The 27,135-nt window shown below is 44.3% G+C and overlaps 1 protein-coding gene across 5 annotated transcripts in view; it reads left to right on the top strand.

Annotated features, from left to right (window-relative positions):
- VPS13D (vacuolar protein sorting 13 homolog D) overlaps nucleotides 1-27,135 on the top strand; it is a 282,995-nt gene that overhangs the window by 232,628 nt on the left and 23,232 nt on the right. For all 5 annotated transcript variants that reach the window (XM_050787581.1, XM_050787591.1, XM_050787600.1 and 2 more), the window contains one exon: nucleotides 137-332. In XM_050787581.1, coding sequence (XP_050643538.1) covers nucleotides 137-332 — 196 coding nt within the window. The remainder of the gene's footprint in view (nucleotides 1-136; nucleotides 333-27,135) is intronic.

Consider the following 27,135-nt stretch of genomic DNA (forward strand, 5'->3'; position numbering starts at 1 on the left):
GGCCTGTCTGTGGCCTCTCCGGCACAGAGATTAATAGAATGGCCTTAAGTTATCATTCCATAATCAAGGGGTTTGGCTTTAAATGCTTTTGCTTTTGTCCTCCTCAGGTTACGACAGCCCTTGTCTTTTTCACTAGGTATCATTGGTGGACTGACCAGTGTTATAACTTCGACAGTGGAAGGTGTGAAAACAGAAGGGGGTGTCAGCGGTTTCATATCTGGCCTTGGGAAAGGGCTTGTTGGCACTGTAACCAAGCCAGTGGCAGGCGCCCTGGATTTTGCATCAGAAACAGCCCAGGCGGTGAGAGACACAGCCACACTCAGTGGCCCCAGGTCAGTGGTCGTGGGAAGAGTGGCTTTTGCGGTTTCCAGCCTAGGTCTGCTGCTGCTTCTAATCCATGCTGATGTGTTTAATTGTGCACTTTCTTAGTTACAGGGTTTTTAATTCGAATACTTATAACTGAAATTTCTGATCTGCCTAAAATAAAAACATGAAAATGAGGTACAGAAACCTGGCATGAATTTTTTCAGAGAGAGAGAGAGAGAGAGAGAGAGATATGTATCATATTTTATATATGCTATATATTTTATATATGTATGTATATATAGCATGTTATATATATAGGTGTATATGAGTATGTTATTTTTCTCCACTAGAGAGGTCAGAAATAGGATTAAATTGTTATAAGCTTCTTCTGTTCACCAAGCCAACTGGATCCCCACATGCCCATGAAGAAAACTGTCAGATTGTACTCTGGTTCTTACTCTTACACCCCATGGTATAGTTCTAGAATCCCCGCAGTTGCAGTTCACCACGTGGATCTGTTCCTTCTTAATTTTCCTTCTGCTTGAAAGTGCCAGCCCCAGCCTCATAAAGAAAAGTGCCACCCCCCATCCCCCCAGCAGGTCGGCAGTTCTGCTGTGGGATTGCCATCTGGCCTTGATACCAACTGAGACTGGAAATCAGGGACAGCCCATATGGTTCCACACCTCACAGAACCCAACCACTTTAACATAGCTATTTGCTTGAATGGCCTATTTTAGCCTCCCTTTTCCAGAGTGACTAGTTGGGGATTCTTATCAACAAAGGGTATAATGAATGTTAAGGGCCCAGCCAAGCTAGACTCGACTTAAGCCCAGAAGGATTTTGCTGCTGCCTCGATAATAGATTTTCCCTGAGTGAATTAGTACGCCCTTTTAGAATGCCTAGGGCCTGGCCCACGTCCACCCTCTGTCACTCCCTCAAATAGGATGTGAAGTGAAATTGTCCCCAATTGAAGTGAATCCATTTGTCTGTCACCAGGAAAACTTACTGAAGACACATTACTGCAGTAGGGGAAACGCTCCGATTGTGGACTGGGGCCATGCAGTGTGCTGTGCCAGAATGCCTTCCATCTGGAAGCAGCTGAGTAAACTCTGTATGGTTTACTTTAGTTAAGTTACATTCTATTCTCAGATACAAAACTAAAACAATCCTTGAGTATATTTTGAAGCATTTATGAAGTTGTGGGGAGGGGCAGGCAGTGAGGGGGCTTCGAAAGTATTTCCAGTTAGTTTTTCCATCTCTGCTCGAAGCCCAAGAAGTCCACCTCCAGTATTTGTTAAGATAATAAGACTTAATGAAGTGTAAAGCTGAAGACGCCTAAGAGTTCCCAGAGAAGCGTGTGTATTCTTCAAATGTCAAAATAGCCAAGGGATTGATTGATAAAAAGGGTTCAAGGTATATGTGATAAATTTTTTAAAGATGATTTCGTGCTGTGAAGTTTTAATAATGTTGACAAGAAAGAAATGGCTTGAATTTATACATTGTCAGCTTGAAAGTCTTGATGAGGTTTTTCATTCTTTTTAGGAGCAGCAGTGATGTGGCCACAGTCACTGCAGAAAGAATGTCTTTGAGAGGGACATTCTTGTCATCTTTATTAGTTGTTCAACACTGCCGTGTGATCTTGTGTCAGCCAGTACATAGCTGCCATTTACTCATTCCCTGTCAGTAAATGGTCATTGAAAATTCCCTATGAACTCAGGGTTGGGAATAGCAGAAACCAAAACTCTCCCTGCTCTCAAAGAGCTTATAATCAAGCAGGGCAGCGAACATAAAACAATCATATAAACACTTATTTGCTGAAATTGTGACAGTGACATAGAGGAGACTTACAGGGTGCCGTGAGACTATGATCAGAGAAGGTGATGGGGAGAAGGAGGGCGGCTAACCTAGTCATCAGGGGAGTTGAGACAGGCTTTTCCAGGGAAGTAAAATTTGAGGTGAAGCCTGGAGTATGAAGTAGGAGTTGGCCAGGTGAAGAGAAGAGAGAATCACCTTCCAGGGAAAAGGGAACTACTGTGTGTGCAACACCAAAAGGAAGGAACTTATCTATGTGCCAGGCATTGTCTTTGTGCTTCCACGTGTGGAATCCCATTTAATCTTCATACTTGATTTACAATGAAGACAAGACAGTCCAGAGAATCTTGTCTCGAGTCATGGAGCTTGTCCACAGCCACACAGCTGGTCAGAGATGGTAGACCTAGACTTGTACCCAGCCTATCTCTTGACCCTGTGTCCAGCACCACTGCATTGTACCCTGCTGCCTCGGTCTCGGGGGAGGGGGCTCGTTGGATTTCTCTTGTACGTGTTTCAGAGTCAGTTAGTGTCAAGATATGGCATTCCAGATAGTTACTTCCCTGCTGACTCAAGATTTACTTTACTATTACCTACACACTGACATGATTCAGGTCTTGACCAGCATTGCATTTTTCTCTGTCTGGTTCCTCTGCCTGCCACCTTAGCCTTATCCGGACCTCAGCAGCAGAGACCATGCCCTCACAAAGGCACTGGGGAGGCATTCACAGTCAGCACTGGCCACTCCTCATCTCAGCCCAATGAAGTTTTACATTTCCATGTAGATGAGGCACTCGGGATGTAGAAAAGTTGTGCAGCTTGACTCAAAGCAGACAGTAATTGGGCAGCCTAATTGAAGTTGGACTGCAAGTTCCAACTTTGTAGGCTGCAGAAAAAAAGAAAAAAAATGAATAACGAAGTTTAACTGCAAGTTTCGTGACACAGCTATCTGCCTAACCATTCACTCCTCCCAGAAACAAAAGCCACCGTGATAATTGAGGCACAGCCAGTCTTCATATATCCTCAAAGGAGGAGGATTAACTTCCACATTTGTTCTCTATTCCTGGAGGTACCAGTAGCAGGAGAGCCATGGCAGAAGTTACCAGAGGCAAGTGGGGCAGAGGCGAAAGGGGCATATATTTGGATTAGTGGATCAGTATCCTTTATTGTGCAGAAAAAGCCAAAATTACAGATTTTTCTGAAAGGATAAATAGCAGCCATTTCAGCAATGTCCCTCCGTCCATTTGTCCTGGTCCAGAAGTATTCATGAGGAGCCATGCGTTAGAAGAGAGTGCTTGGGCTGGGCGTGGTGGCTCACACCTGTAATCCTGCACTTTGGGAGGCCAAGGTGGGAGGATCACTTGAGCCCAGGAGTTTGAGACCAGCCCGGGCACCATATTGCTGGGTAGGGTGGTGTGCACCTCTGGTCCTTGCTACTTGGGAAGCTGAGGTGGGAAGACTGCTGGAGCCTGGAAGGTTGAGGCTGCAGTGAGCTGTGATTGTGCCCCTGCACTCCAGCATGGTCAACAGTGAGACCCTGTCAAACAGAGAGAGAACGCTTGATCTGGAAAACAACAGGCCAGAGTCCCAGCCTCCTTACTTATTAGCTTTGGGCCCTGGGTCAAGTCAAGACATCTATGTAAGACTCAGTTTTAGTTTTTTCATCTATAAATTGGGGATAAATTTATTTCTGTTTATTCTGCTTCTCAGGAGTTTGAAGCCCAACCAGAGTTATTTTAATGTGGAAGCTATAAAGAACTATAAAAATGCTGGGTGATATTATTTGAAAGTCCTATTAAAGGAGCACAGAGATCCTTGCAGGTGGAGAAATGTTTCAGTGCCAGTTTGTTCTGATGACACTGTATCTCTTAGGAACATACTGGCTCTAACACTATCACCGAGGGATAAATCACCCTGGTTTCTTGGAAGTGAGTTATAACCATCTCCAACCATCCCAGTTGATTGAACAGGATCCAGGGGTGTTACTCAGGGTTTTTCCCCACTGTTTAGACAACAGGGACTAACAAATGATTTGAAGGGATTAGAAGTGAGATTCTGACCGAGGGTTGACCTGAGCCCAGGGACCAAGCCAGGAATAGAACCCAAGAGTCCAAGAGTTCTGCCTCTGAGCCTGCAATTGGAATGAGACTTTCTGCTTCCTTTGTAATATTTCATCCAAGTAAAGGCTTAGATCTTAGCATCTATGTTTTAAAAGACCCAAATTTTAAGCAGATGATAGGAAAGTAAGCCATAAAACTGTGAACAAGTACTCCTTCCAGTAATCCATCTGAAAAGTGGCCTTACAGGAAACATTGGCTCCTTTTTTGTGTTTATTTGAACATGATTTTATTTATAGGGAACCCCCCTCCTTATGTTCTTTCAGATTAAAATACTTCCAAGTTCTCCTTGTTGCAGTGCGCTGGCATTCCAAACGACAGCCACCTAACTTTCCTCTGAAATTTCCAGGCAACCCAATAGTTCTCAGGAAGGCAGGTGGGGGTGGGGAGAGAAGAGGGCGGAGGACTGCAGAGCCTTTGGCCTCAACATGAGTGTTGTGGACCAATATCCCCCACTGCATTTGTTCACTGTACAAGTATGTGTGGTTTGGAACTGAAACAGGAAACCTTTTCCAAGGCAACGTTCTGCTGGCTCAGGTTGCATCTTCTGGCCTACGTGTATTGGGCCACATTTGTCTGTTCCCAAGTAAAGTTTATGAAAATGGCACAGATGCAGGCACACTTGAGGTGCCACTGAAGCTATGTGAAGAGCCTGCTACCCTTCAAACAGACCAGGCCCAAGCAAGGTGCCAAGCCACGTGAGAGTGCCCAGTCCACTGTGTAAATGTGACGGCCTCTGATGGTAGTGTTTGAAAAGATACTTAGTAGAAAGTTGCAGAGACCCAGGAGCAGCCGTTTCACAAAAGAAGGCAAAAATACCTTTGAGAAGAAAGGAATGTCTGCCTCTCACTATGTGTTGGCTTGTTTGTTTCTCCAGATACCATCTGTTGCAGACTATGGGGTGCATGACATTTTAGGGAAGTAGCAGATGAAGATTTATGAAGCTGGGCCCTGAGGTTTCCTCTAAAATATTTCTTCACCTTTTAAGTCAAGACCCAAAAGTGGGGAGAGAAGTAGGAGTTGGCAGAACTTGAAATATTTAAACTAATTTAGCAAAGCTCAGGAGTGTTGGAGCTTATCTTGTTATTTAAGTTAGATAAGGAGGAAGGGGAATTTGAAGGATAATGATAGATCAGTGTTGAAGAATATAGCCATCAGGACTGATAATGTTCTGGAATCCCAGGACCCTCAGATTGTGCATGTATATGTAAATTCCATTTGCTCTGAGAGCTTTTGAAAAAGAAACTTTTTGGTTGATTTCACAGAAAAGATTTATGGTGGGCATACTTGACTTTTTCAGTAAAAACAGTCCCAACACACCACCCAAAATCTGTTAAGACACTTCTGGTGAATGACCTCTTAGACGTGAAATGGAAATGGGTTTTCTTAAGGAAAGGCCCCTTTCGTTAACAGTGTTTGCACCTTACTCCTGATTCTCCAGGATAAAAGGACTAAGACTCTCTTGGGTCACCAGAGCCTGAATGCAGTCAGGTTGGACAGGTCAGCAAAAAGTCTGCAAAGAGAACTTAGGAAATGCTTCCGTTAACTTTTTCATACTAGTTGGGTAATACTGCTTTTAATTACTCTGCTCTGAAAGCAGCTATTTCTTATACTTGGTATTACACATAGCACATCAAGCAGAATTGGCTTGAATTGAGCCTTTAGGGAACTTCCAAAGGTAAAAATTGAGTAAAGATTCAAATGTTTATTAGGATATACCAGCGTTCATCTTTTTTCCCCACTAATATTCCATTCAAGGCAGGAGAGTAGGCTGATATCCTATGTATCTAGAAGTGGATCAAGTTCAATATTTCTGTCAGAGTTCCTGTTCCTTAAAACTATAAATGGGTTTTATATTTTATTCCATGTTTGGCTTCATAAGAAAATATTTTTAATTGTTACCCAGTAAAAGTAACATTTCAGAAAGATCTGATACGTTATCCTGTGGCTCCTGCCTCATACTCATCTAGGAAGTTCCAGCAGGCTCCTTCCAGATGAGGCCTGTATGCTGTGGTGGCATCCATATACAGGCATGTATATGGTAAGGGTGAAAAGCTGGAACTTATACCTGTTTGACCCTAAGGCTCTGTTCTAATCTTTGGACATATCTGTCTTTTGGCTTGGTAACCATCTGCTGCTTGGGACAGCCACTGTGTTAGTTAACATGTCAGTTTCATCATGAAAAATGAATTACATTTCAGTGAAACTGAAAAATTATTGCTATATCCAGCTGAAGGGAAGGGACTGTCAAATCTCTCCTCTGTTGTCCAAACATGGTACAGTAGATATAGTGACAGTCCCTTTATCTTCTACTCACCCTTGCGTATATGTTTGTGAGGTGACAGCCATATATTCTCACTTCCTGATCTTGCCAAACCAGGTCTTTCCAGAGAATGCTTGAAGGTAGATGGGTCATTTACATGAGCAACCCCAGAAGAACGCTAAGGTCTATGTTGATGACATTGGATGTCTCACTTGGCTCTGAAATTAAGCTGATGAAATCATAGAATCAGATATTTTATTTTTTTCGAGACAGAGTCGTGCTCTGTCGCCCAGGCTGGAGTGCAGCGGCACAATCTCGGCTCACTGCATCCTCCACCTCCCGGGTTCAAGCAGTTCTCCTGCCTCAGCCTCCAGAGTAGCTGGGATGGCAGGCGCACACCACCTCGCCCAGCTAATTCTTATATTTTCAGTGGAGTTGGGGTTTCACCATGTTGGCCAGGCTGGTCTTGAACTCTTGACCTCATGATCTGCTGACCTTGACCTTTCAAAGTGTTGGGATTACAGGCATGAGCCAACACGCCTAGCCAGGATCAGATATTTTAAAGAAGCATCTTAACAGTCCTTCTTGCCTTATAAGTTAAAATTCCTCTCACAGGAACATAAGCAGAGAAATCTTATTTTCTGAGACAGGCTTCTTCCCTCTCGCTGAACTCTAAATACTGTATTCCCCTTTCACTCAAAGGCCCCAGACGATGCCATTCTCATTATAACATAACTTATGGAAAGCTCAGATCTATTGTTGGAAAAAATGCAAAGTGTGTGTGTTCATGCACACACGTGTTTGAGAAAAGCCTTTCCATTTCTGAAATCCCAAGAGTCATTTTTATGCAAGATTATCTGTTAGGAGAAAACCCACTTTTTTGGTCATGGTACATTATAATCATTTCTAGAAAGGAGAGCATCTAATTTTTGCCATTTTTGGCATGCAGAGATGACTGACTTCATAGAAACCACACAATCCTGCCTCCAAAAGTTAAAAAAAAAAAAAAAAATCTACTGAATTTACATCTGAATCAACATCTCTTCAAAGTCCAGTCCTTGCATCTCAACCAGCAGGTCCTTGTGCAAAGAAAATGAATGGGAAGTGTGATTTGGGGTTATTCCATTTACTTTCTGATTTGAGGTTATTCCATTTAAAAATTAAATAATGTAGCCATTATACATCTGTAGTCCCTTCTGTGTTCAGTGAATTTGTTTTTAAAACTCTAAGGTGACACCTAATATTACATACATAAGATAGACATTTGAGATTTTTGGCTTGAACTTCAAGAAAAAATAAAACAGTGTCTATATTTCTTTTTGAGAAAAAATTTGTATTTTGTGCATTAGAGAAAGTTGAAGAGCCATTTGTTATTTGTGGAACTCCTCAGTAAAGGCGTTGGATTTACTTATTTTTAGGTTTTCATGACTATCCCATGTCTCTCATGGTTTTCCCTTACAGAATCATCCACCTTTGCCCAAGATAAAATTGAAATCTTTAACAGGAGGACCCAGGTTTGAGTTCAACTCGCCTGCTCCCAGAGAGCTTTAGACTGGAAGATAATTCCGAGATACACAGAGGACATTTGGACTAGCAGGGACTTAAAGACTCACTGTTGTATTACAGATAATGGCTCGGAAGTATTGAGGGAAGGAAAGATAGGTTTGGGTGTTATAATTCATCCATGGTTTTCTTGCCCCGATATATTTATCTGATAGTCTTTTGCCAGACTCCTTCTCAAAGACATTTTCTTGCTAAATTTCTCACTAACTTGTCAAATGGAGGAAAAATAAGATTGAATTAATAAAACGTTCTTATCACAATATACTCTAAAAGAAGCTGGCTGCGGTGGCTCACGCCTGTAATCCCAACACTTTGGGAGGTTAGGGCAGGTAGATCATTTGAGCTCACAAGCTCGAGACCAGCCTGGGCAACATAGTGAAACCCTGTCTCTACAAAAATATACAAAAATTAGCCGGGTGTGGTGGCACACACACACTCTGGAGTGGTCCCAGCTACTCCAGAGGCTGAGGCAAGAAAATCGCTTGAGCCCAGGAGGTCGAGGCTGGAGTGAGCTGAGATTGCGCCACTGCACTCCAGCCTGGGTGATGGGAGTGAAACCCTGTCTCAAAAAAAAAAAAAAAACTTTTGTTATATTGGGCTTATATAATTCAAATTAATAATGTTACTTATCTATATCCTTAGTGGATTTACTTAAATACATTGAGGAAACCACTTTCTGATTAGCAGAGAGAGTTTGTACATATGGGTTCCTTTAGAACAGAGGGTCTCAAAATATGGTCTAGGGACCCCCTGGGGAACCCCAGATCCATAACCTAAAACCTATTTGTATATATTCATATACTTATATATGAATTTATAGATTTATAAATTTAAATTTATATTTATAGATTTAAATTTAAATTTATAGATTTAAAAATTTATAACAATTTTTATAATAGTATTCTCTAAGGAGTATACAGTGGAGTTTTCCAGAAGCTACACAATGTGTGATATTGTAATAGATTGACTGTAGAAGCAGATAGGAGAATACAGCTGTTTTCCAGTTAGCAAGACTGAGATTTATAAAAAGATTTATAAAAATGTGCAGGTGCCACTCTCCTCACTTTCTGTGACTCTGCATCCATGCCACCAGCCAACAAATGTACCTGGTTAATTTTTTTGACAAGCTGCTTTATTTGAAAATACGGTGATTGATAATCCATCATCTTGCTGATAAATGATGGGCTAATTCGGACTAAACCATAGGAACTGCTGTAATGCAATGCTTCCCTTTGGCTTCCTGCCAACAGCTGTCAGCCCTCCTGGTTTGCTCCTGACTTTTACTGGGATTCTGGAAGTAACAATTGGAAAGATTTTATCACATACCAGAAAGACCTCTTACAATAATTTACCTAATTTAGTCCTTCACCGTAACCTACCATCCCAATAAATTTTAATTTCGGCAGGATAGTAAGTGTAGAGTAGATTACTTCAAAGTGCAGGATCTTGTCCAAAGGCTGCTTGGTTGTATTTGCACTGCCCTGACTCTTGCAGGTACTCGAGAAGGTGTATCTGTTTCAGAATTCACTTGCCAAAACCTCAACTTTCTCCTGTAGCAAAGTTGGTGGAGTAGGATAAACCCACAATATTTGGATAAGCTCCTTTGAACTCCTTGTAGAAAGCAGTTTTTATGAGGCAGTTGTTCTGTGTTAACACCAGAGACAACTCCTAGCAGATTTCCCCAAACATACTTCAAACATCGATAATGGCAGGGGTGACCCAAACTGTATCATAAAATCCCAGGGACTGCAGGAGACTTCAAAGGCGAGACAGAGCAAAACCTCACCTCTCGTTATGAAGAGTATGGGTCACAGGAATCCTGGCTACAATCCATGGTAATCTTGCGGAGTAATGCCAGGATGGACAGAGGCCAGGGCTCATCGGTTCCCTGGACTTTACGGATTGACTCCAGCAGCACAGTTAGAGTGGTAATAACTGGCACCTGCCCACCTCCTGAGGCGTTAGAGGCCAAATTACCATATGTGAAGTGCTTTTCTATCCTTTAGTGAGACGATGCAAATCTTCAAGTGTGTTTCTATTTTTGTTTGAACTATTGAGGGTCCACTTTATTCAGTTAAGCCAATTCTGACCTTGTGATATTCAGATCTATCACTTAATGCGTTTAGGCAAATTGACAGTAGAAATGTATTAATTCAGTCTTGAACTCCTGCTATATTTCAGGCATTTAATAGGTATTAAGTACTAGGAATATTTAAATAATTGAGGACAAACTGCTCTGAATAATCACCAAGCTGTTTGATTTGTGTGTTAATATTCTTAAGTCACTCTTACATGGTCATTAAAGCAAGTTTCCCTATAGTTTTCTTGAAGAACTCATTTTTTAGTGATTTGACTTACTGTTTATTCTTGAAAACAACAAAATTGCATTTGTGTATATGGTGTGTGTTGGGGGAGGTAATTACAGGCACTTTTTCCCTCATTACCGGGTCCGTCACAGCTCCTTGAAAACAATTGTTATAGTTTTACTAATTGTTTATAAAATTAGCTAATGATCCTTTGATTTTTTAGTTTTTTTATACCTTAGATGTATTTAACAAATATTTAGTATCTTCTGTGCAATTAATAAGAACAGTGTTGGCCAGGCTTGGTGGCTCACGCCTGTAATCCCAGGACTTTGGGAGGCTGAGGTGGGCAGATCACCTGAGGCCAGAGTTCAAGACTAGCCTGGCCAACATGATGAAACCCTGTCTCTACTAAAAATACAGAAATTAACTGGGCATGGTGGCACATACCCCTAGTCCCAGCTACTCAGGAGGCTGAGACATGAGAATCACTTGAACCTAGGAGGCAGAGATTGCAGTGAGCTGAAATTGTGCCACTGCACTCCAGCCTGGGTAACAGAGTAACACTCTGTCTCAAAAAAAAGAACAACAGTGTTTAAAAACCTATTATTTTTACCTGAATTATTTTGCTATGACAAATTTATCTTTCAAATTAGATTTTATCAAAGTAGATATGTATTCACTTTTTTAAGTTGAAGTCTTTCTAAATGTCTAAAACCAAAAAACAGGCCAGGCACGGTGGCTCAAGCCTGTAATCCCAGCACTTTGGGAGGCCGAGACGGGCGGATCACGAGGTCAGGAGATCGAGACCATCCTGGCTAACACGGTGAAACCCCATCTCTACTAAAAAATACAAAAAACTAGCCAGGCGAGGTATCGGGCGCCTGTAGTCCCAGCTACTCGGGAGGCTGAGGCAGGAGAATGGCGTAAATCCAGGAGGCAGAGCTTGCAGTGAGCTGAGATCCGGCCACTGCACTCCAGCCTGGGCGACAGAGCCAGACTCCGTCTCAAAATAAGTAAATAAATAAATAAAACCAAAAAACAGTAATCTCCTGCCTTTCCCTGATTCCTGCTCCCTCAGAGGCAACCACTTTCAACACTCTGGGCTGTTTCTTCAGTGTGGAGGTATTTACCTTTATATTTCATAAATAAGTCAACTAACTGCTGTTTCTTGACATCATTTGACTTCATGTTGTTATACATACACATTCCCTTTCCCCATTTTTCAGTATGATTATATGATCCTTTTTGAATAACTTAGTATTCCATTTTTACATTATTATGACTGTGTAAATAGTATTCCCAGTGAAGCTCCCCACCCAGGTCACTTTGATGATGTTTCCTTCTTAAATGTTGTGCTTTGTTTTTTTCTCCCTGGAGTTAGTAACTGCTCTTTCAGTAATATTGTCTGCTTCATTTTCTCTTTGCACATTCCTGATTTATTCTCAAATGCTTATTTAGTTTCCACATTTTTTTTTAACCCTGGGCTTAGTAACTCGTTTTTCTGTAAAAAAAAATCTGCCTTCCTATTGCCAATTTATGCACAAACACGTTTCTGTATGTGTACAAATGCATTGAGTAATTTATTGTTTTCTAATTAAATTCTCCCTCTCGATGTCCTCTGCTCCCATCTGACTGGTGGTTGTCTTAACTATTTTTGTCTCTAAGCTATTTTTCTATAGTAGTACTATAGCAGTACTATTCTGAGTTTCTTTCTTCCATTTATTTGTTTTGGTCTTTTTCTTTCATGAGTAGAGACAGTCCCCAGATGTCTGGTGATTCTTGACTATCTGTTCTACTCCTCTTTAAAGATGAGGCACTAAAAAGCCAATTGGGAGCTCTTGGTTTGAGGCTGAGGGGGCCTTACTGTGGAATAATCAAGTGGGGACCTGCTGACTCTGGGCTTCTGTTGAGAGGAGCAAAACTGAATGGGGATGAGAGAGGGGACCTGCAGCTCTAACTGCTTCCCATGCAGCCTTTTAACCAATCTTCCTGTTTGCACCTCACTCCAGGCCTACCTGTTTCTCCTTTATGCCCCAGGCCTTCAGAGCTACTTGCTGCCTCCATCTTTCTGAAATGCAGCGGACACCACCATCCTAATTAGCTTTCTGCTTTGTGGCTTCCACTCCCTCAGGCTTACATTTCAGCACCATGTGTCCATCTGCTTTTCAGCTTCTAAAATATTGTTGACACCTTCTCTTTATCCTTTTGGATTCGTGCCATTTGTATCCCTTTGCTTTCCCTTTAGAGGGGTCTCTGGACTAGGTCTGTCATGTTTAATCAGAAGTCCTATAATTTAGACTTTTCACTAATTTGTGTTTCCTTTCTTGGTGTTCTTTCCCCTTTGTCTCCAACTAGTGGCTCTGAATTAGTGTGGTTTTATGAAACCCATATCCATTCAGCCATGGTTCTATGTATTATCTCATTTACTCTATGTATTATCTTATTTGCACAGCATCTGCTCACGCAGTCTGTGGCTCTTCTTTCCCTGAAAGATTGAGAATACATCTGGTGAGAAGCCGTTGCCAGTCACAGCCCCTGCTTTGAGTCTGGTATTGGTCTTTAATCTCTCATTCTGTGTGTTGTAAAGGAACAGGTTGTGGAAGGCTCTTGTCAGATCCCAGGAACATGAAAGAAATAGTACACCCTACGGTAGTAACATGGCCCTGTCACCACCCCTCATTGAACCATAAAAGCTATTCAGAGGGGCCAGCAGCTGGGGAGCGACTGTACTTAGATCCTGGGTGCTGATGGGTGTTTTGTAGTTTCTAAGGGAAGTTGCTGAAAGTTTTCTTATCTTGACACTCCAAGGGCAAGAGGTCTTTCTTCAAAGAGAAGCGCTTGTTTCAGAAAAAGATGTGGAAAGGACATAAAATCACAGGTTCTTCCCCAGTTCTGAAAAAGAAATAGGAAGGGGCAACGTGGCAGTCAGCGTGAAAAGAAACCACGCATTTGCAGGAAGCAAGAAGGGGCTCTACGGCACTGTTTGCTTCCCGCATCTGCAGTGCGAGGGTAAACAGGCCTGCTGGGGAGTCGGATGGCCCTGGGTTTGAGTCATTGGGCCGCTGCTTGGCTGTGACCTGGAACAAGTTTTTCCCCTCTTAATCTCTCTGAGATGAGATTCCTTTGAGTCACATGCCTACCTCGGTGGGTGGTTACATGGATTAAATTATATCATGTATATAAAGCACTCAGCCTGGCATGTGGCATGCAGGTAGGGTTCAAGAAATGGTGTTGGTGTGAATATTCTCCCCTGAATTTGGAATGTTGTGTGAAGGTGAAACCGGGATTGTGTCTTAAATTCAACCCTGTCCCCGAATTCTTGCTGACCACCTGCTAGATTGCGAGGACTAGGAGTTCATGTGCTTGGCTGGGCTTTTGTCCTTCCCATTCTCTTTCTTCACACAAAATGAACAGTTAAACTCAGTGCTCCAAACCTGGTTGAGTTGCTGGGTGGAGGGACTCTCCTGGGCTCTGAGCCTTTATGTGTGGGAACCACACTGGAAAAGGTGTGCAGAGGCCATGAACTTGCTCTGAACCCACTTGTGAAGAGCAGGTGACCCCAAACTATTGTTAGTGTCTGCTGTAAATGATATGCCTCTGGGTTCGAGCAGAGTTCAGCCAAAAGCCCCACATGACATGGAAATCTGTCCTGGAGCCAGGTTTGTCGGGTAAAAGTTATGTAGCGAATGTCTCCAAACATTGGCATCTGTTGTCTGCCGAGACTAGGACAACCGAGAATGATGGCGTGCTTGAGGAAATTAGGATGGGGCATGCGACCCTGTAACAGCTGATAAACTGTTTCAGGCCACCGTGGCTCATCCAGCTCTTTTGATAAACAGCTTTAAAAGCATTACGTGGTTTGGAAAGCATTCTTCAAAAATGGTTATATTTTCCAGACGCATGACAGTTCCCTGTTCAGTATTATTCAAGGGGTTTAAATTGTCGAATCAGATTCCTTTTCAGTGGGGCTCTTGAAGCTGTCGAGGGCTGATCCGTCCGTCTCTCTGGCTCCCGCCAGGACAATCTCAAAACAGTATTATTATGTAGGTCGGGGTCCCCTAGGTCTGTAAAAAAAAAAAAGTTCAGGGCTAAGTGTTTAAGAGGAAAAACGATTTCTTTCGTTTCTAGCTAAGTGTGATGGGCCCTTTCAAACACTGCTTTCATCATGCACCTCTTATTTCACGATTTCTGCATAATGAAAATACAAGATCGATAACTGTGGATTATCGTAATGCCTTGAGCTTTTGAAAATCAACATTCTCTAGATTATAAATGTTCCCTTTGTAACTCATTTCAAACTTCATCCTCCCATTTGTCCTAATTCCCAAAATTTAACTGTTGCCTTTTGAGCCTCCTACGAAATTCTGGGTATCCTTTAGGCAAGGAGGTAGCTCTTGGGGGAATAGCATTCAGGCCAGGCAATTCATTTGTGACTTGGGCTCTCCTTAGAACATATGATAAGTACAACACACTGTAGTGACAGAGTTTTTAAAAACTCTATTAAAGCCTAATATACTAAAGCAGATTTTCTTTTTTTAAAGTTTAGAGAGATTCGTGGGATTTTATTCTTTTTCCCAAAAGGCAGTGGTGGAGCTGACAGAGTAGCATGGAGCCTCGTCCTGATGTATTGTGCGGAAGTGGCAGCAGTTCACATTCATTCACTCTGTCAGCAAAGATCAGTTCCTTCTTGACTCAACTCTCTGTGATCAAAATAAGCTATTGGATGTTCCCTTTGGGTACTGGAAGCAGCTTGGCCCCTTGGCAAGAGAAACAGGATTGCAAATCATGAGAGCAGAGCCCTGACTCCAGCCCTGACGCTACTGTGCTTCGTGACCTTGTGCAGACAGCTTTATATCCCCACCTCTGGTCATTCTCCCCCGTACAAAGGGGGAGAGGGTCATCCTTGCCCTGGCCACGTCTGCATGGTTGAGGTGAATAACTAGTTGTGTAACTTCCTGGAGGAGTGACACAGAGGAAGCTCCCTTCCTAGGGCTAGCTTTGCCATCAGGGAGGAAGCTGGATATTAGAGTGAAGAAAAAGCCCATGCAGAATATATGGCAGCCTGATAATGTATTCTAAAAGTAAAAAAGCACTAGGTTAGTCTGCAGCTGTAGTGTACCTAAAGTATTCTTCAGCAGGTTGTGGCCCTAGTCTAATCCCCAGCTGGACTTAGCACCATTTAAGTTAGTTACATCTCATCCCCCCAAGGGATTGGGTCTGTAGCCAATTTGGCCTTGTCACCACTTCAGCCCTCCCTCTGATTTCACCTCTGGGAAAACTACAAAGTGGCCCCAGACATACATAGCAGGCTTGATCACTTGGGTGGAGTGTGTCAGGACAGCATACATCAAATAAAATGTCCAGGGAACCTGTTGTAAATCAACCACTTCCCGCATGCTCAGTCATCGTGGAGGCACTTGAATGTTCAGTTTCTTTTAGCTGATGGCCAAGAAATCAATGTTTAAAAAAAACCCAAAAACCTTGACAGAGGCATTTTGTACAAGAATGGTGTGTGGGTGTGAAAAAGTAAATTCCAAAACATATTTCCTTTTAGTTCCCAAACCCATATTAGATGAGTACTTCTTAGCCTTGGCCACAGTGCTAGAGTAAATAGCAGTGTCACGTAGCTCGTGGAACAGGCAAACCACAGAATGTACAGAAGAGAAGCGTGCACACCAGTGAGTCTGCTATGGCAGCTCTCTTTGTCCTGGTTTCTACATCTCATTTGTAAGCAACTTGTGTTTCTGCATTTTCAGAGTTTGGCCAATTTATCTACTTAGAATTGCATGTTCCCGGAATATTGTCATAAAAGTGATCCTGAGATAGAAAAAGTCCACAGGAAGCAGGGGCATTGAGTTTATAAGTTCTCAAAGTCTGTCTTGGCCCATAATAAAGTCTCATTCTCAGGGGTAGGTCCAGCTTTCCAAATTTTATTGTATCAGAGACTCTTGATGCATCTGGGCTCATGATGGGCCAAAGTAGGCCTTCAGGAGTCCTCGTGTTACACACTCAGTGCCTGATGGAGACTGGATTTGTTTATGTGTATTAATGTAACCTGCGTGATCATGTGAGGGCAAGTGCTTTGTAGATTGTCCCGGGAGATGTGAGATATTAGGACTAAAGGCTTAATTAAACCCTGAACATGTATATGAATAACTGGAGACAGATTGACTAGATTACACATTTTTCTTGAAAATTTCCTAAATTAGCCTACCTCTTTCTTGCCTCTTATTTCCCAGCTTAAGTGGTTCTCTATAACACTATATTTTAAACAAACCAGAAGAAATAGTATACGAAAGCATAGACAAGAGGGATATCACAAGAGATGGTTTTCTGTGATCCATGGCACCTCCCCCTACCCCACCCCCACCACCGAAAGGGGCTTTAAATTAAGATTTGGAATGGCAAATTCACTTACCAGCTCCAAACACGGTAGACAAGGAAACCTGGTGAGGAAAATGCAAGAAAATATTCGCGGTTTCTATTCAGAAATGCATGGCTTACTTTGAATGAGGAAGCGTGACTTTTCATCTTCAGATAGAACCAGGGTCTGATTTGAAATAGACCACTGGCCTCACCAGACCCCATCAAAGAAGTCTGCTTCCACCCCGAGGTAGAAAGTGCCAGTGGGCATGTAGTTGCTAGTATGGGATTTCTGTTTTGATTTTTAACAAGCTTGGGCCCAACTCTTAGTATTGTATCAAGATGGGTGAAGACAAAACTGGCCAGGAAAACACGTATCAAGTCAGCAATGGCTCACCCCTGAGAGGCCATTTTTCCCGCGTGTTCCTCTTATACCTTCGGTTTGTTTTTGGTTTTGGATTCTTTATGTTCCTCCTACTCTTTCTTTCTCTGTTTTGCTTGGGCCTTCCTTAGAAGAGCTCTGGTAATCATTTCAGACTTCCAAAATTCAACCCAGTAGCCTCATGTTACAGGTGGACCCACTGATATACAACAGCTCGATGTGACAAACCGTAGACTCAGTTAATCACTTGGAGAGCCTGGATTCACCTCCAGGATGACCTGCCTTTCCAGCCCTCCAGTGGCGTCCTCTGTAATGAGCTGTAAATGTGCCACTCTAGAACATTCCAGGAAAGCCCTCCTCTTGGGCTAAACTCTAAAACTAAATGAAGTCCTGCTCATGTGGGCTGCTTGTTTAACACTTTGGAAGCTAATCAGAGTATTAATGAGAGCACATGGATAGATTCGGCAGGTCTAATGCTTGGGACTGTCTCCTCTGATTCCATAAGACTAAATCCCCTATAAACACTTCCCTCCCATGCACACGCACATTCATATACAGTAGTCACATGTCCCTCCTTTATAGCCAAAGACCAAAAAATAAGTTTCTTTTTTTTTTCTGTATTAAAAATGAGACCGGCTAGTAGCCAGGGTTGGCATTCCCATCTCCTGTGGAACCTGGGAGGACTAGCAGACAGCTATAGAAATCTGTCTCCTTTTAGTGTGGTTGTATTAAGGGCAAACTTGCCTCCCATCGCACCCCAGAAAATGCAGGAGTTCCAGTGGGGGTGCACTGTAGGAGGACTCAGCAGCTGTTTTATGGAAGGTTCGTCAGGGATCAGCCTGAAGATTTTGCTTTTGTGAGAACAAAGTGAAATGTGACATTCAGGAGCAACTCGGGGCCTATATATAGGGGCCCAGGGCCTGCTGGGATGGGGTTTTACACTTGGGCTGTCCTTTTGCCCTTCCCCTGAACTCCTTTCACTTCAGTCATGAGCAAACAGTCAGTGCCTGAACTAACAACCCTGCAGTCCTCCGAAGCACGGCTGGCTTACAGTACCCAACAAAGGGAGGGAGTGCCGCGTGGGCCGGCGCAGGCCGAGGAATGCGGCTTCAGGGTTCTGCTCCATAAATTTAACCAGCACGACGAAAAGGAGATAATATGAGCCTTCATGATGATCTGAAAGGGGGAGGTTCTGTGTCCCATTGATTGCGGTCTGGCCCAGTGCCAGGCCCAAGCCTGACCGACAGTTGAACCATATCGTTAAGGCGTGTAATACAGCTCGAGTCTTGTACTGCCGCCAATGAGTGCATATCCACAGGGCAAAAGTTTATAAAGAGTCGAGGCTGTCCTGTTTAACCCTCTCACACTGCATGTAATAGACCCAGCTGCCATTCAGAACTTGCCCATCTGAGGTCATAAAGGAAAGCCTGCACGTCTCTTTTCTTCAAACAGCTTTTCAGGACTGGGGACAGGAAGAAACGCTGTCTAGAGAAGGTCAAGGCACGGTGATGTTTCTCTCTGGAGAAGCAACGCAGTCTGCCTCCCTCCCCCCGGCCAGAAACGGGACACCCTAGTGCTTTCTTCAGAGTAGCTCTCTGTTTGCAGTATAATGTTGCTGGAGGAAACGGGGCTGACACCACAGGAAACCTGCCCGTCTCCAAGGAGGCCGCATCGGTGGCAGAGGTGGGTCAGATGCCGGCCGTGGAGCGCTCTTGTCAAGCTGGGGATGATACCGTTTTCCTTCCCCACCACCTCGAAAGCTGTTAATAGCCTTGCTTTCTGGCCTCCCACAGCTAAGCCCAGGTGCTCAAACAGAGTAGGTGGAAAGCTGCCCCACGGAGTGGCCTGTGAGCTCAGAGTTCTCACTGTCCGAGGCCGGTGGCCCCGTGGATACTCTGTGCCTTCAATAGGGAGGGCATGTGGAAATAGGCACGCTGTCATAGCAAGGCCTGGAGTGGCCTGGGTTCTTACAGTGGGCACTGCAAACATTGAGGAAATGGGCAGACAGACAAGGATTTAGCATAAGTGTAGTCAGAAAGAAAGAGCTGCCTGTGTTCAAAGGACAAGAGGAAGAAAGTGGGTGAAGGGGTAGTTTAGTCCTGTCCATCAGCCAGTCACGTTCTTTGGCCAAACTCGGGACCTGCATCTGCTTTGTCCATGGTGTCCAGGAAGACATCTGTGTCTGTCACTTCCAGATTGCTGCTTGTCTGCAATGGACAGCGCCTCTTAGGTGGACACCTGCTTGGGATGACAGTGCTGCAGAAATGGATCCAAAACATTGACTAGCTTGCACAGTATCACTGTCATTAGTATTCAGTCCTCACACCCACCCTATGAGGTGGGTGCTGTACTTTCCCCATTGTACAGATGGGAAAGTTGAGGTACACAGGGGATACGTAATTTGTCTGAGATCTCAGAGGTAGTGAGGAAGGGAACCAAAATGTGGACCCTGGCCAGCTGAACACACAGTACACGCTCCTAATGTCTCTGCTGCTTCCGGGCCATCTCTCGTTCCCTGATGTCAAAAGACCTATGATTTCAATCCAAAGCATCTGACCAAGTGTTGGGTCTACTTCCTTTTGATTCTTGGACATGAAGGGTAGGAGTTGAATATCTGCCTATAGCCAAGAAGATTTGTACAAAGCCCCTGGTTCACTTGGAGGGGAGGTGCTATAAAATTTGGATCCCACAATGTGAACGAAGGGTATGTATCAAATTCCCTCAGCCCACTGGCTTAACACGGAGACAGTGTGAGGGATATACTGTAGCTGGGAAGTTTGGAAGGGCTCATGTTCAAGGGCTTCCTTGGGCCAAACAGCCGTGGGCCTGAGCATGAAGAGACCCTGGCCTTTCAGTGCCAGTGCCTGGAGAAGCAGGTCACTAAGCTTTGTGCCCAGGAGCTGTGCTGTCCCCGGTCCACCCCTGTCTACCCCATTCCATTCCCTAAGTGATGAACTACTGCAGCCTTCCAAGTTCACAGTGTGCCAGTTTGTCGCAAAATAGCAGTGACACTTCTCTGCTCCATCCCATCTTTGCTCTACCATGCAGCCAAGACCATCTTCACCAGGAGGAACCTGGGAACTCCAGCTGGTACACAGTACAGGAAGCCTCCGCAGTAGACTGTCCCAGGGGCATGTGTGCAGTTTGTCATAGCCGTCTGCTTTTGGAGGCCTGGGAGAACTTCTGTTTATTTGGGTGCCACGGATCCTGGACAAAAGCTTTCTAGAGGTAGGAGAAGAGACTGAAGGGCTGGCCAACCCAGAGATGGTTGGATTGTGTTACGCTTCCATGGTCAAAGTGCTTTAAAAGCCTAGAAATTGGCTCTGGTAGTGAGTCCCAGGATGGAGCTAACTTACGATCTGGATTCCATTACATGATTGCTAATCCTGAAGTTTAGCCAACATTGGTACTGGCTGACTTTAAATGGAGTACCTGTTTGAGGGTTTTCCTCATCACGTATTTAAGGTTAAATTGTATTTAAAAATTCTGCTGCTCTTTTGAAATTTTCTGGTTCTGTTTAGCAGTACCTGAAAATGCCATGAGGCAGCCAGATGATTGACTAACTGGGATTTATGGAAATTCTTATCTGCAAAAATCTCAAGACAAAGAGGGCGCTAACTAGAAGGTTCCCAGTGCTTTATGTAACATGCAGAAGGAAGTCTGGTCTCAGCTTCTTGGATCTGAGCAATCCTTTGGAAAGGGAGCGATGAAGAGCAGTAACTGAAGACTCATTTCCTGCCTTCTGTGTGACTCACTCTCCTTTGTCAACTTCAAGTTTGCCCCACGCCTGCTTGCTTCTCTCCACCCCAAGGAACTTGGTCTTTGGAAGACACAGGCGCCTGTCCTCTCTGTCTACCTTTTGCCCCCAGGTCCAGAGGGAGAAATAAACCCTCAGTTGGAGGAAAGTCTAGAGCACAGGCTTTGTGTTGGTGGGAGAAGCATGGTAGGAAGTGGTGCTGTTGCCTCTTCACTGGCTGACTCCTGGCTGCACCTGCTTTTCCCAGAGGCACAGTGAAGCCCAGGCAGGGGCCCAGGGCCTGCTGCTGACTCCTGCTTGCAAGTCCACATCCCAGTACCTAACGGGGCCGAGTAGGAAAGGCACATATTGGAGTGTGAGCCGTGGCTGTCACCAGATGGGTCTTTCCCCACCATGCCCAACCCCTCCGCCGACCTGAAAGGGTCTAACCTCTTTCCCCACTAGCTTCCAACAAGTTCTAACACATTTTATATACATTGATTTCCAGGCTTGTAGAGGCAAGCCCCACAGTCCAGGAGTTCAAATGGATTCAGTCTTGTTGGTTCTTGTTTCCTAGGACAAGTGCTCTGAAGGTTTGGTGTCAACTCTGACCCAAGGGGTATATCTGATTTTTATGAAGGCACAGAAATGCACCTGAGGTGGCCCCAGGTCCTTCTCTTTTATTTTTTGATTTCCCACCACCTGGATCATTAATTCTGCTTTCAAGGGGGATGGGGAAAGGAGAACATTTCAAAGCAAAGTTGATTTGGTCTCTGAACAAGCCTGTCTTCTAGGCTGTAGTTCACCCTGATGAGAATCAGAAAGGACAGTCTGTAAACCCCTTCACTCTGGTGGCTCTGCAGCTGGGGAGCCTCAAAACCAGTTCCAGATGTTCTCTCTCCCTGTATTGGCCGGAAGGGAATTTCGGGCAAGCAAGAAGGCAGAGGGCTTTCGCTTTTGCCCATTCATTGAGTGCCCCTATCTGCAAACTGTGTCTTGCTTCATGGCACTTTAGGGAGAGTGCTGAGCGCCTGGGTCCCTTTGGGACCAGCCAGCACTTCCTGCTCTGCAGTTAGAGCATGCTGCTCCAAGCCAGCTCGTTACTACAAGCAAGAGAAGCCCGCCCTCCTGCTGGTCAGGGTCAGAAAGCAAGACCGTGCTGGAGAAGTAAGTCAGGCAGGCTAGGAAGGAGACCTGCAGATGACCCTTGGGTTAACAAAGCAACATTCACAGCCCTGTTCACCACCAGCTAGGATAGTACAGGGCTTTGCCTCCCAATCTTGGGAGAAGAGGCATAGATGGTAATGGTCAGCTCATGGCCCTTTACTCTTGAGAAACTCCACCCAGCCTCCCCTTATTCAGAAGAAAGCCATTCCTGACTGAGCCTGGCCATTCTGATGCCTTCTTTCCTAGTCTGCACCCAGCCTGTGCTGTATGCGGTATATGATGATAGAAATTTGCACTCTTCATGCTTTGATTTTAAATGCATCTTCGACATTTTGGCGTTTGTGCCTGAATGCTCTCTGAATCATCGTTTTTAAAAATTTTGATTGTGTGAGTTAAAAAATGTACAAACGTAAACTTCTGAAAATACAATATATGAGCTCTTGGAGTGTATGGACACTGCTCCAGAGACCTTGCATGAATTATCTCTTTAATCCTTACAAAAAGAATGTGATGAGTACTATTATTCCCACTTCAAAGAAAATAAAAAGGACTTACTCTTCCTGGGTGTTGACAAGCACTAAGAGATTCATAATGGTAACCCCACCAGATATCTCTATGGGTACATATGTGTATGTACACTAATGTGTACGTATATATGATTTGACATGATGAATGAGAGTACATATGTTGATGTCCAACATCAACATATGATGGATGCTCTAGAACATCTTTCCATTCCAAAAATCGTTTTTAACATTTACATAATATTATAATACAAATATTTCAAAAGGTACTTAACTAGTCCCCTATTGATGGATGTTTTTAATTTTTTACTATTATAAGCATCCTCTGCGTATATCCCATCTTACTTGTGTAATTCGCTCCTTAGGCTAAAGTCCTAAAAATATGATTGCTAGATTTAAGGGTGTATATATTTTCTGCTTTGAAACACATTGCAAATTGCCTTCTAGGGAGTTGAAACGATTTGTCCTCCCACCCACAGTGTGTGAGAGGACTGACTCCTCCAGCCGTGTACCAGCTCTGGCTATTCATTCATTCAGAATTCAGTCAAGAATTTTATGAAGTGGCTGCAGTGTGCCAGATACTGTACTCAGAACCAGGCATTGTTACTCTTTTAAGTCTTTGCCAATCTGAAAGAGTGAGTATCTGTGTTACTACTTGAATTTCTTTGAGAATTAGAAGCGTTGAAACATCTTTTCATATTTCAGTTGGCCATTTGGATTTTGCTGCTTTTGTGAATTACATTGCGTATTCTTTGCTTCAATCCTTTTTAAACCCATTAAGGTCAGCGTTTGTCTTTTTAGTGTGTGTTTTTTAAAAATTCTTATCCAGTGTTGGTCTAACCCTTCCAACAGTTGTCATTTAGCCAGTTTGTCATCCATTTAAGTACATATCTTTCTTCCAGATATTGACAGAGTTTATATCAGTCTCTTGGTGAATTCCATTCCTGTAAGTTAGAATCTGCATAATGACTTTATAATTAAAGACCATCACTGTGCCTACAGTTCTTTAGAAATTGCTTTAGCATTAAGAATGAGGCTTCAGCTGGGCGCGGTGGCTCACACCTGTAATCCTAGCACTTTGGAAGGCCAAGGCGAGTGGATCACGAGGTCAGGAGTTCAAGACCAGCCTGACCAACATGGTGAAACCCCATCTCTATTAAAAATGCAAAAATTAGCTGGACGTAGTGGTACACATCTGTAATCCCAGCTACTCAGGAGGCTGAGGCAAGAGAATCACTTGAACCTGGGATGCAGAGGTTGCAGTGAGCCGAGATCACACCAGTGCACTCCAGCCTGGGTGATAGAGCGAGACTCCGTCTCAAAAAAGAAAAAAAAATGAGGCTTCAGCCAGATGTTTTTGGATTATATGTGGTGTGGCCTATTAAATGGCTTTTATTTTTGTTTCCTCCTATTTCTTAGTATTTCTTTCCACCGGTTCCTGTTGTAAAACGTGACCAATTGGTACTGATGCCGTACATCCTTGTATTAGTAAAAATCCTGCTGTGCCTTGAGGCAGGGCTCTGCTTGGACCAGGCCTTCCCAGGAAGCCCGTCCTGCCCTCTGTAGCATATAGTGCCAGACCTCCCCAGCACTCCCACTTACCTTCACTCTTTCATTGTTGATACATGGGCTAGGTTTCCTACAGAGTCATTTCAAGGATGTAGATCTTATCCTCCCAATTGGATTGTGAGTTTATTGTTATTGCCTTTTTTGGTATTCCTCAAGGATGTCCAGAATGCCTCACATAGTGATGGACTCAGAATACGTATTAAAGAGATTTTCATCAAAATCACACCATTCAGTAAGTTGACCAAGTACATGAAGAGTCAGAAAGACCCAAGGTCTAGTTTGGCTTTGCCAGGCATAGCTTCCTCATCCATAAAATGAAATACTAGTAAGATACTTCCTCATATGAATGTTGGGAGGCTTGGGGTGTCCAGTACACAGTCAGAACTCAGTCAGTGCTGCTGTAGAGACATAGCGTGGACCTTGGTGGCCCAGCAGTCTCAGTCCTGGTTTCTTCTGACCTAAGATTGATGGGAAAGTACAGATGAAAGAGCTGGTTGAGGAGGTGTTGGTAACACAGAGTTTTTTACAGAGTATCCTCGGAGGGTTACATGCTGCTTTTTGCTGAATCTGAATCTTCTTTTTTTTCTAATATGGAGCTTCATAATCATTCAGGGACTCAGTGTGATGCCACAAGTTTAGAACTTGCCAATTCCTCTCTTATGTTCTGCCAATTTTTAAAAAATGGGAATATGAGTGCATGCGCACGTGTACACACACGTGTGTGTGTATGCATCTTTGTGTACGTAAAATGCTTGAGATAAAAAAAGGTGGATCAAATTTTGTCTGGCATGACATAGCAACTCTCACCTCTAGTATCTTCTAAAAGTTTAATCACAGGGACTTGAACTGGTTTACTTCAATTCTATTTTTATTTTCGTAGTCATTTAAATGTATGGGGAGCCAGCTCTTTCAAATGAGACATTTGTCATTAAAACATGTTATTTAGTTTAACCGCGTGGGCCCAGCTTCAGCAACATTGAGGACTGTGAGGAGGGTTCTGAGCAGCTGTTCTCTCCTGACCTGACCGCAGCAGTGACCCACCAGCTTGCAATGCACGCAAACTGAAACAGGCAGGGTGGCCAGCCCAGGGTTGTCTGCCCGGTGGTCTTGGCATCTCTACCTTAGGATACCAGCTCCTGGCCTTCCTTGCCTGCATTGGGTGGCCCTTGGACCTGCCGTGTCATACAGCACAAGAGCCCTTCTGGCCCGCATCACCCTGTGTACTGATTAGGCAGGAATCAGCAAATCCATTGAGTGCATGTTTAATGTGACACAGATGTGGGACATACTGCAGATCTTTCTGCTTACAAATTTTCAGCTTTTTGCATTTCATCAGTGTTGCTTATTATTTACAGAATGTAACTTGAGACATCAGAACAGATTGTAATTTTTAAAAAGGTTGTGGGGGGTGGGGGTGGGGCCGCAGGGGATCTGGGAGAAAAAATCCAGTAGTGTGGAATGTTGTTTGCTGTCCAGACCAAACAAACCAGTTTGCCAAGGGTTGATGGACTATGACAGTCAGTCCAATTCATGTTAACACTGGCGGCACTTCATTAAAAGGCAGCTTGACCTTCTTATCACCAAATAAAGAAGAATCTTTTGTTACCAGGTTGACCATCGCAGCACCAGGCAGAAATGTACCCCTTGTAGAGGCACTGAAGGGCAGCACGGAGCTGCCAGCTCATGTCCTGCCTCCTTCCTGTTCACAGAGAAAGGACGCCGTTGAACCCAGTCCCCACTCAGACACGTGGATGTTCTTGCCTCGTGCCTGCTGTGGCTTTACATCCAGGCGCTGTGGCAAGAGGCGGAAGAAACCTCTTCCTTTGCCTAAAAATCCAGGATACTCTTGAGGACATCAGAATGATGGGCCAGGCCAGTTTGACACAAGGTCAAGGAGAAGGTGCCATCTCTTGCTTCTAGAGGGGCACATCTAGCTAGAGGTGGCCCTGGCTTCTGAGAACGCTCAGCCGTAGGTTACCTTGAAGGGCAAACAGTAAAAGGCACCAGCTGGCCGGGAGGAAGATGAAGAGGAGTGCGTGATTGGTTGCTTCTTTCCTGTGTCTAGTTCTAAAGAACCTAAAACTTGGGTCCGAAATAATGAGAGCCATATTGTAAAAATCCTTTGAAGAGAGTTCTCCTGGGGAATGTGAGCTAGTGCGGTGACCTGATCCCTTGGTCAGACGGTTCTGAGCTGTTTAAGTGCTGAGTGTCAACTGTCTACAGGGAGCCGGGCCCTTGAGGAGCGGCCAGGGTTCCAAGCCCCACTGTTCTTTTCCTTCCTGGAAAAGTGCAGACGGTGCACGTTCCCCTGAGGCCACCAGGCAGCTCTACAGTTGCCCTCTGGGTGAACGTGACCCAGGTCAGTAACTCTCTAGTGTCCCCCCCACCCCCAGGCTGGAATGATCAGCATTCCTCTACTCCAGGGGTTCTTGAGTTCTTGAGTTGTTACCAACGCCCTGCCTTTCTCTGGCTCAGACTCGGAGGAGGAGGTCCACTGCGCGCTGCCGCTTCTTCACCCCCTGGGCTTTGGAAGCAGCAGCTCTGGCTCCCCTGCACCCAGTTCTCAGTCTTGTGGTCCTGGCCTGCTCCTTTATCACATATGTCTTGAGCACCCTCTCAGCACGTGGCACTGTTCTGAGTGCTGAGGCGCAACCATGCTTAGAAGAGACAAGAATCCCTGGTTCCGCGTGGCTTCCCTCAACACCTCTGTTTCCAGGCCGTGGCTTGGGTTCAGAAGAATCCCCCTCCCTAGAAGAGATGAGTGGCTGGAAGGAGAGCATGTCACTGGCTTCCCTGAGACCCTCCCGAGAGCCTCAGTTTCTCCCTCTACCACCTGAAGTCTTAACTGCAGGGCCTGAAACAGATTCTCTTTAAAAACCCATGAGTGTGGTGGCTGGTTTTCATTCTTGTGAGTTGTTAATTTCCGTGTCCCTAACACTTTTTGAAGCAGCTGCTCCTGTGGCCGCTTTCTTTTCCTCCTCACCCTCCTCCATAGTCTCTGTTTGACAGTAGAAGGAGATTTAAAACCTC

The sequence above is a fragment of the Macaca thibetana genome, chromosome 1 (assembly GCF_024542745.1).
Source record: "Macaca thibetana thibetana isolate TM-01 chromosome 1, ASM2454274v1, whole genome shotgun sequence".
Lineage (NCBI taxonomy): Eukaryota > Metazoa > Chordata > Mammalia > Primates > Cercopithecidae > Macaca > Macaca thibetana.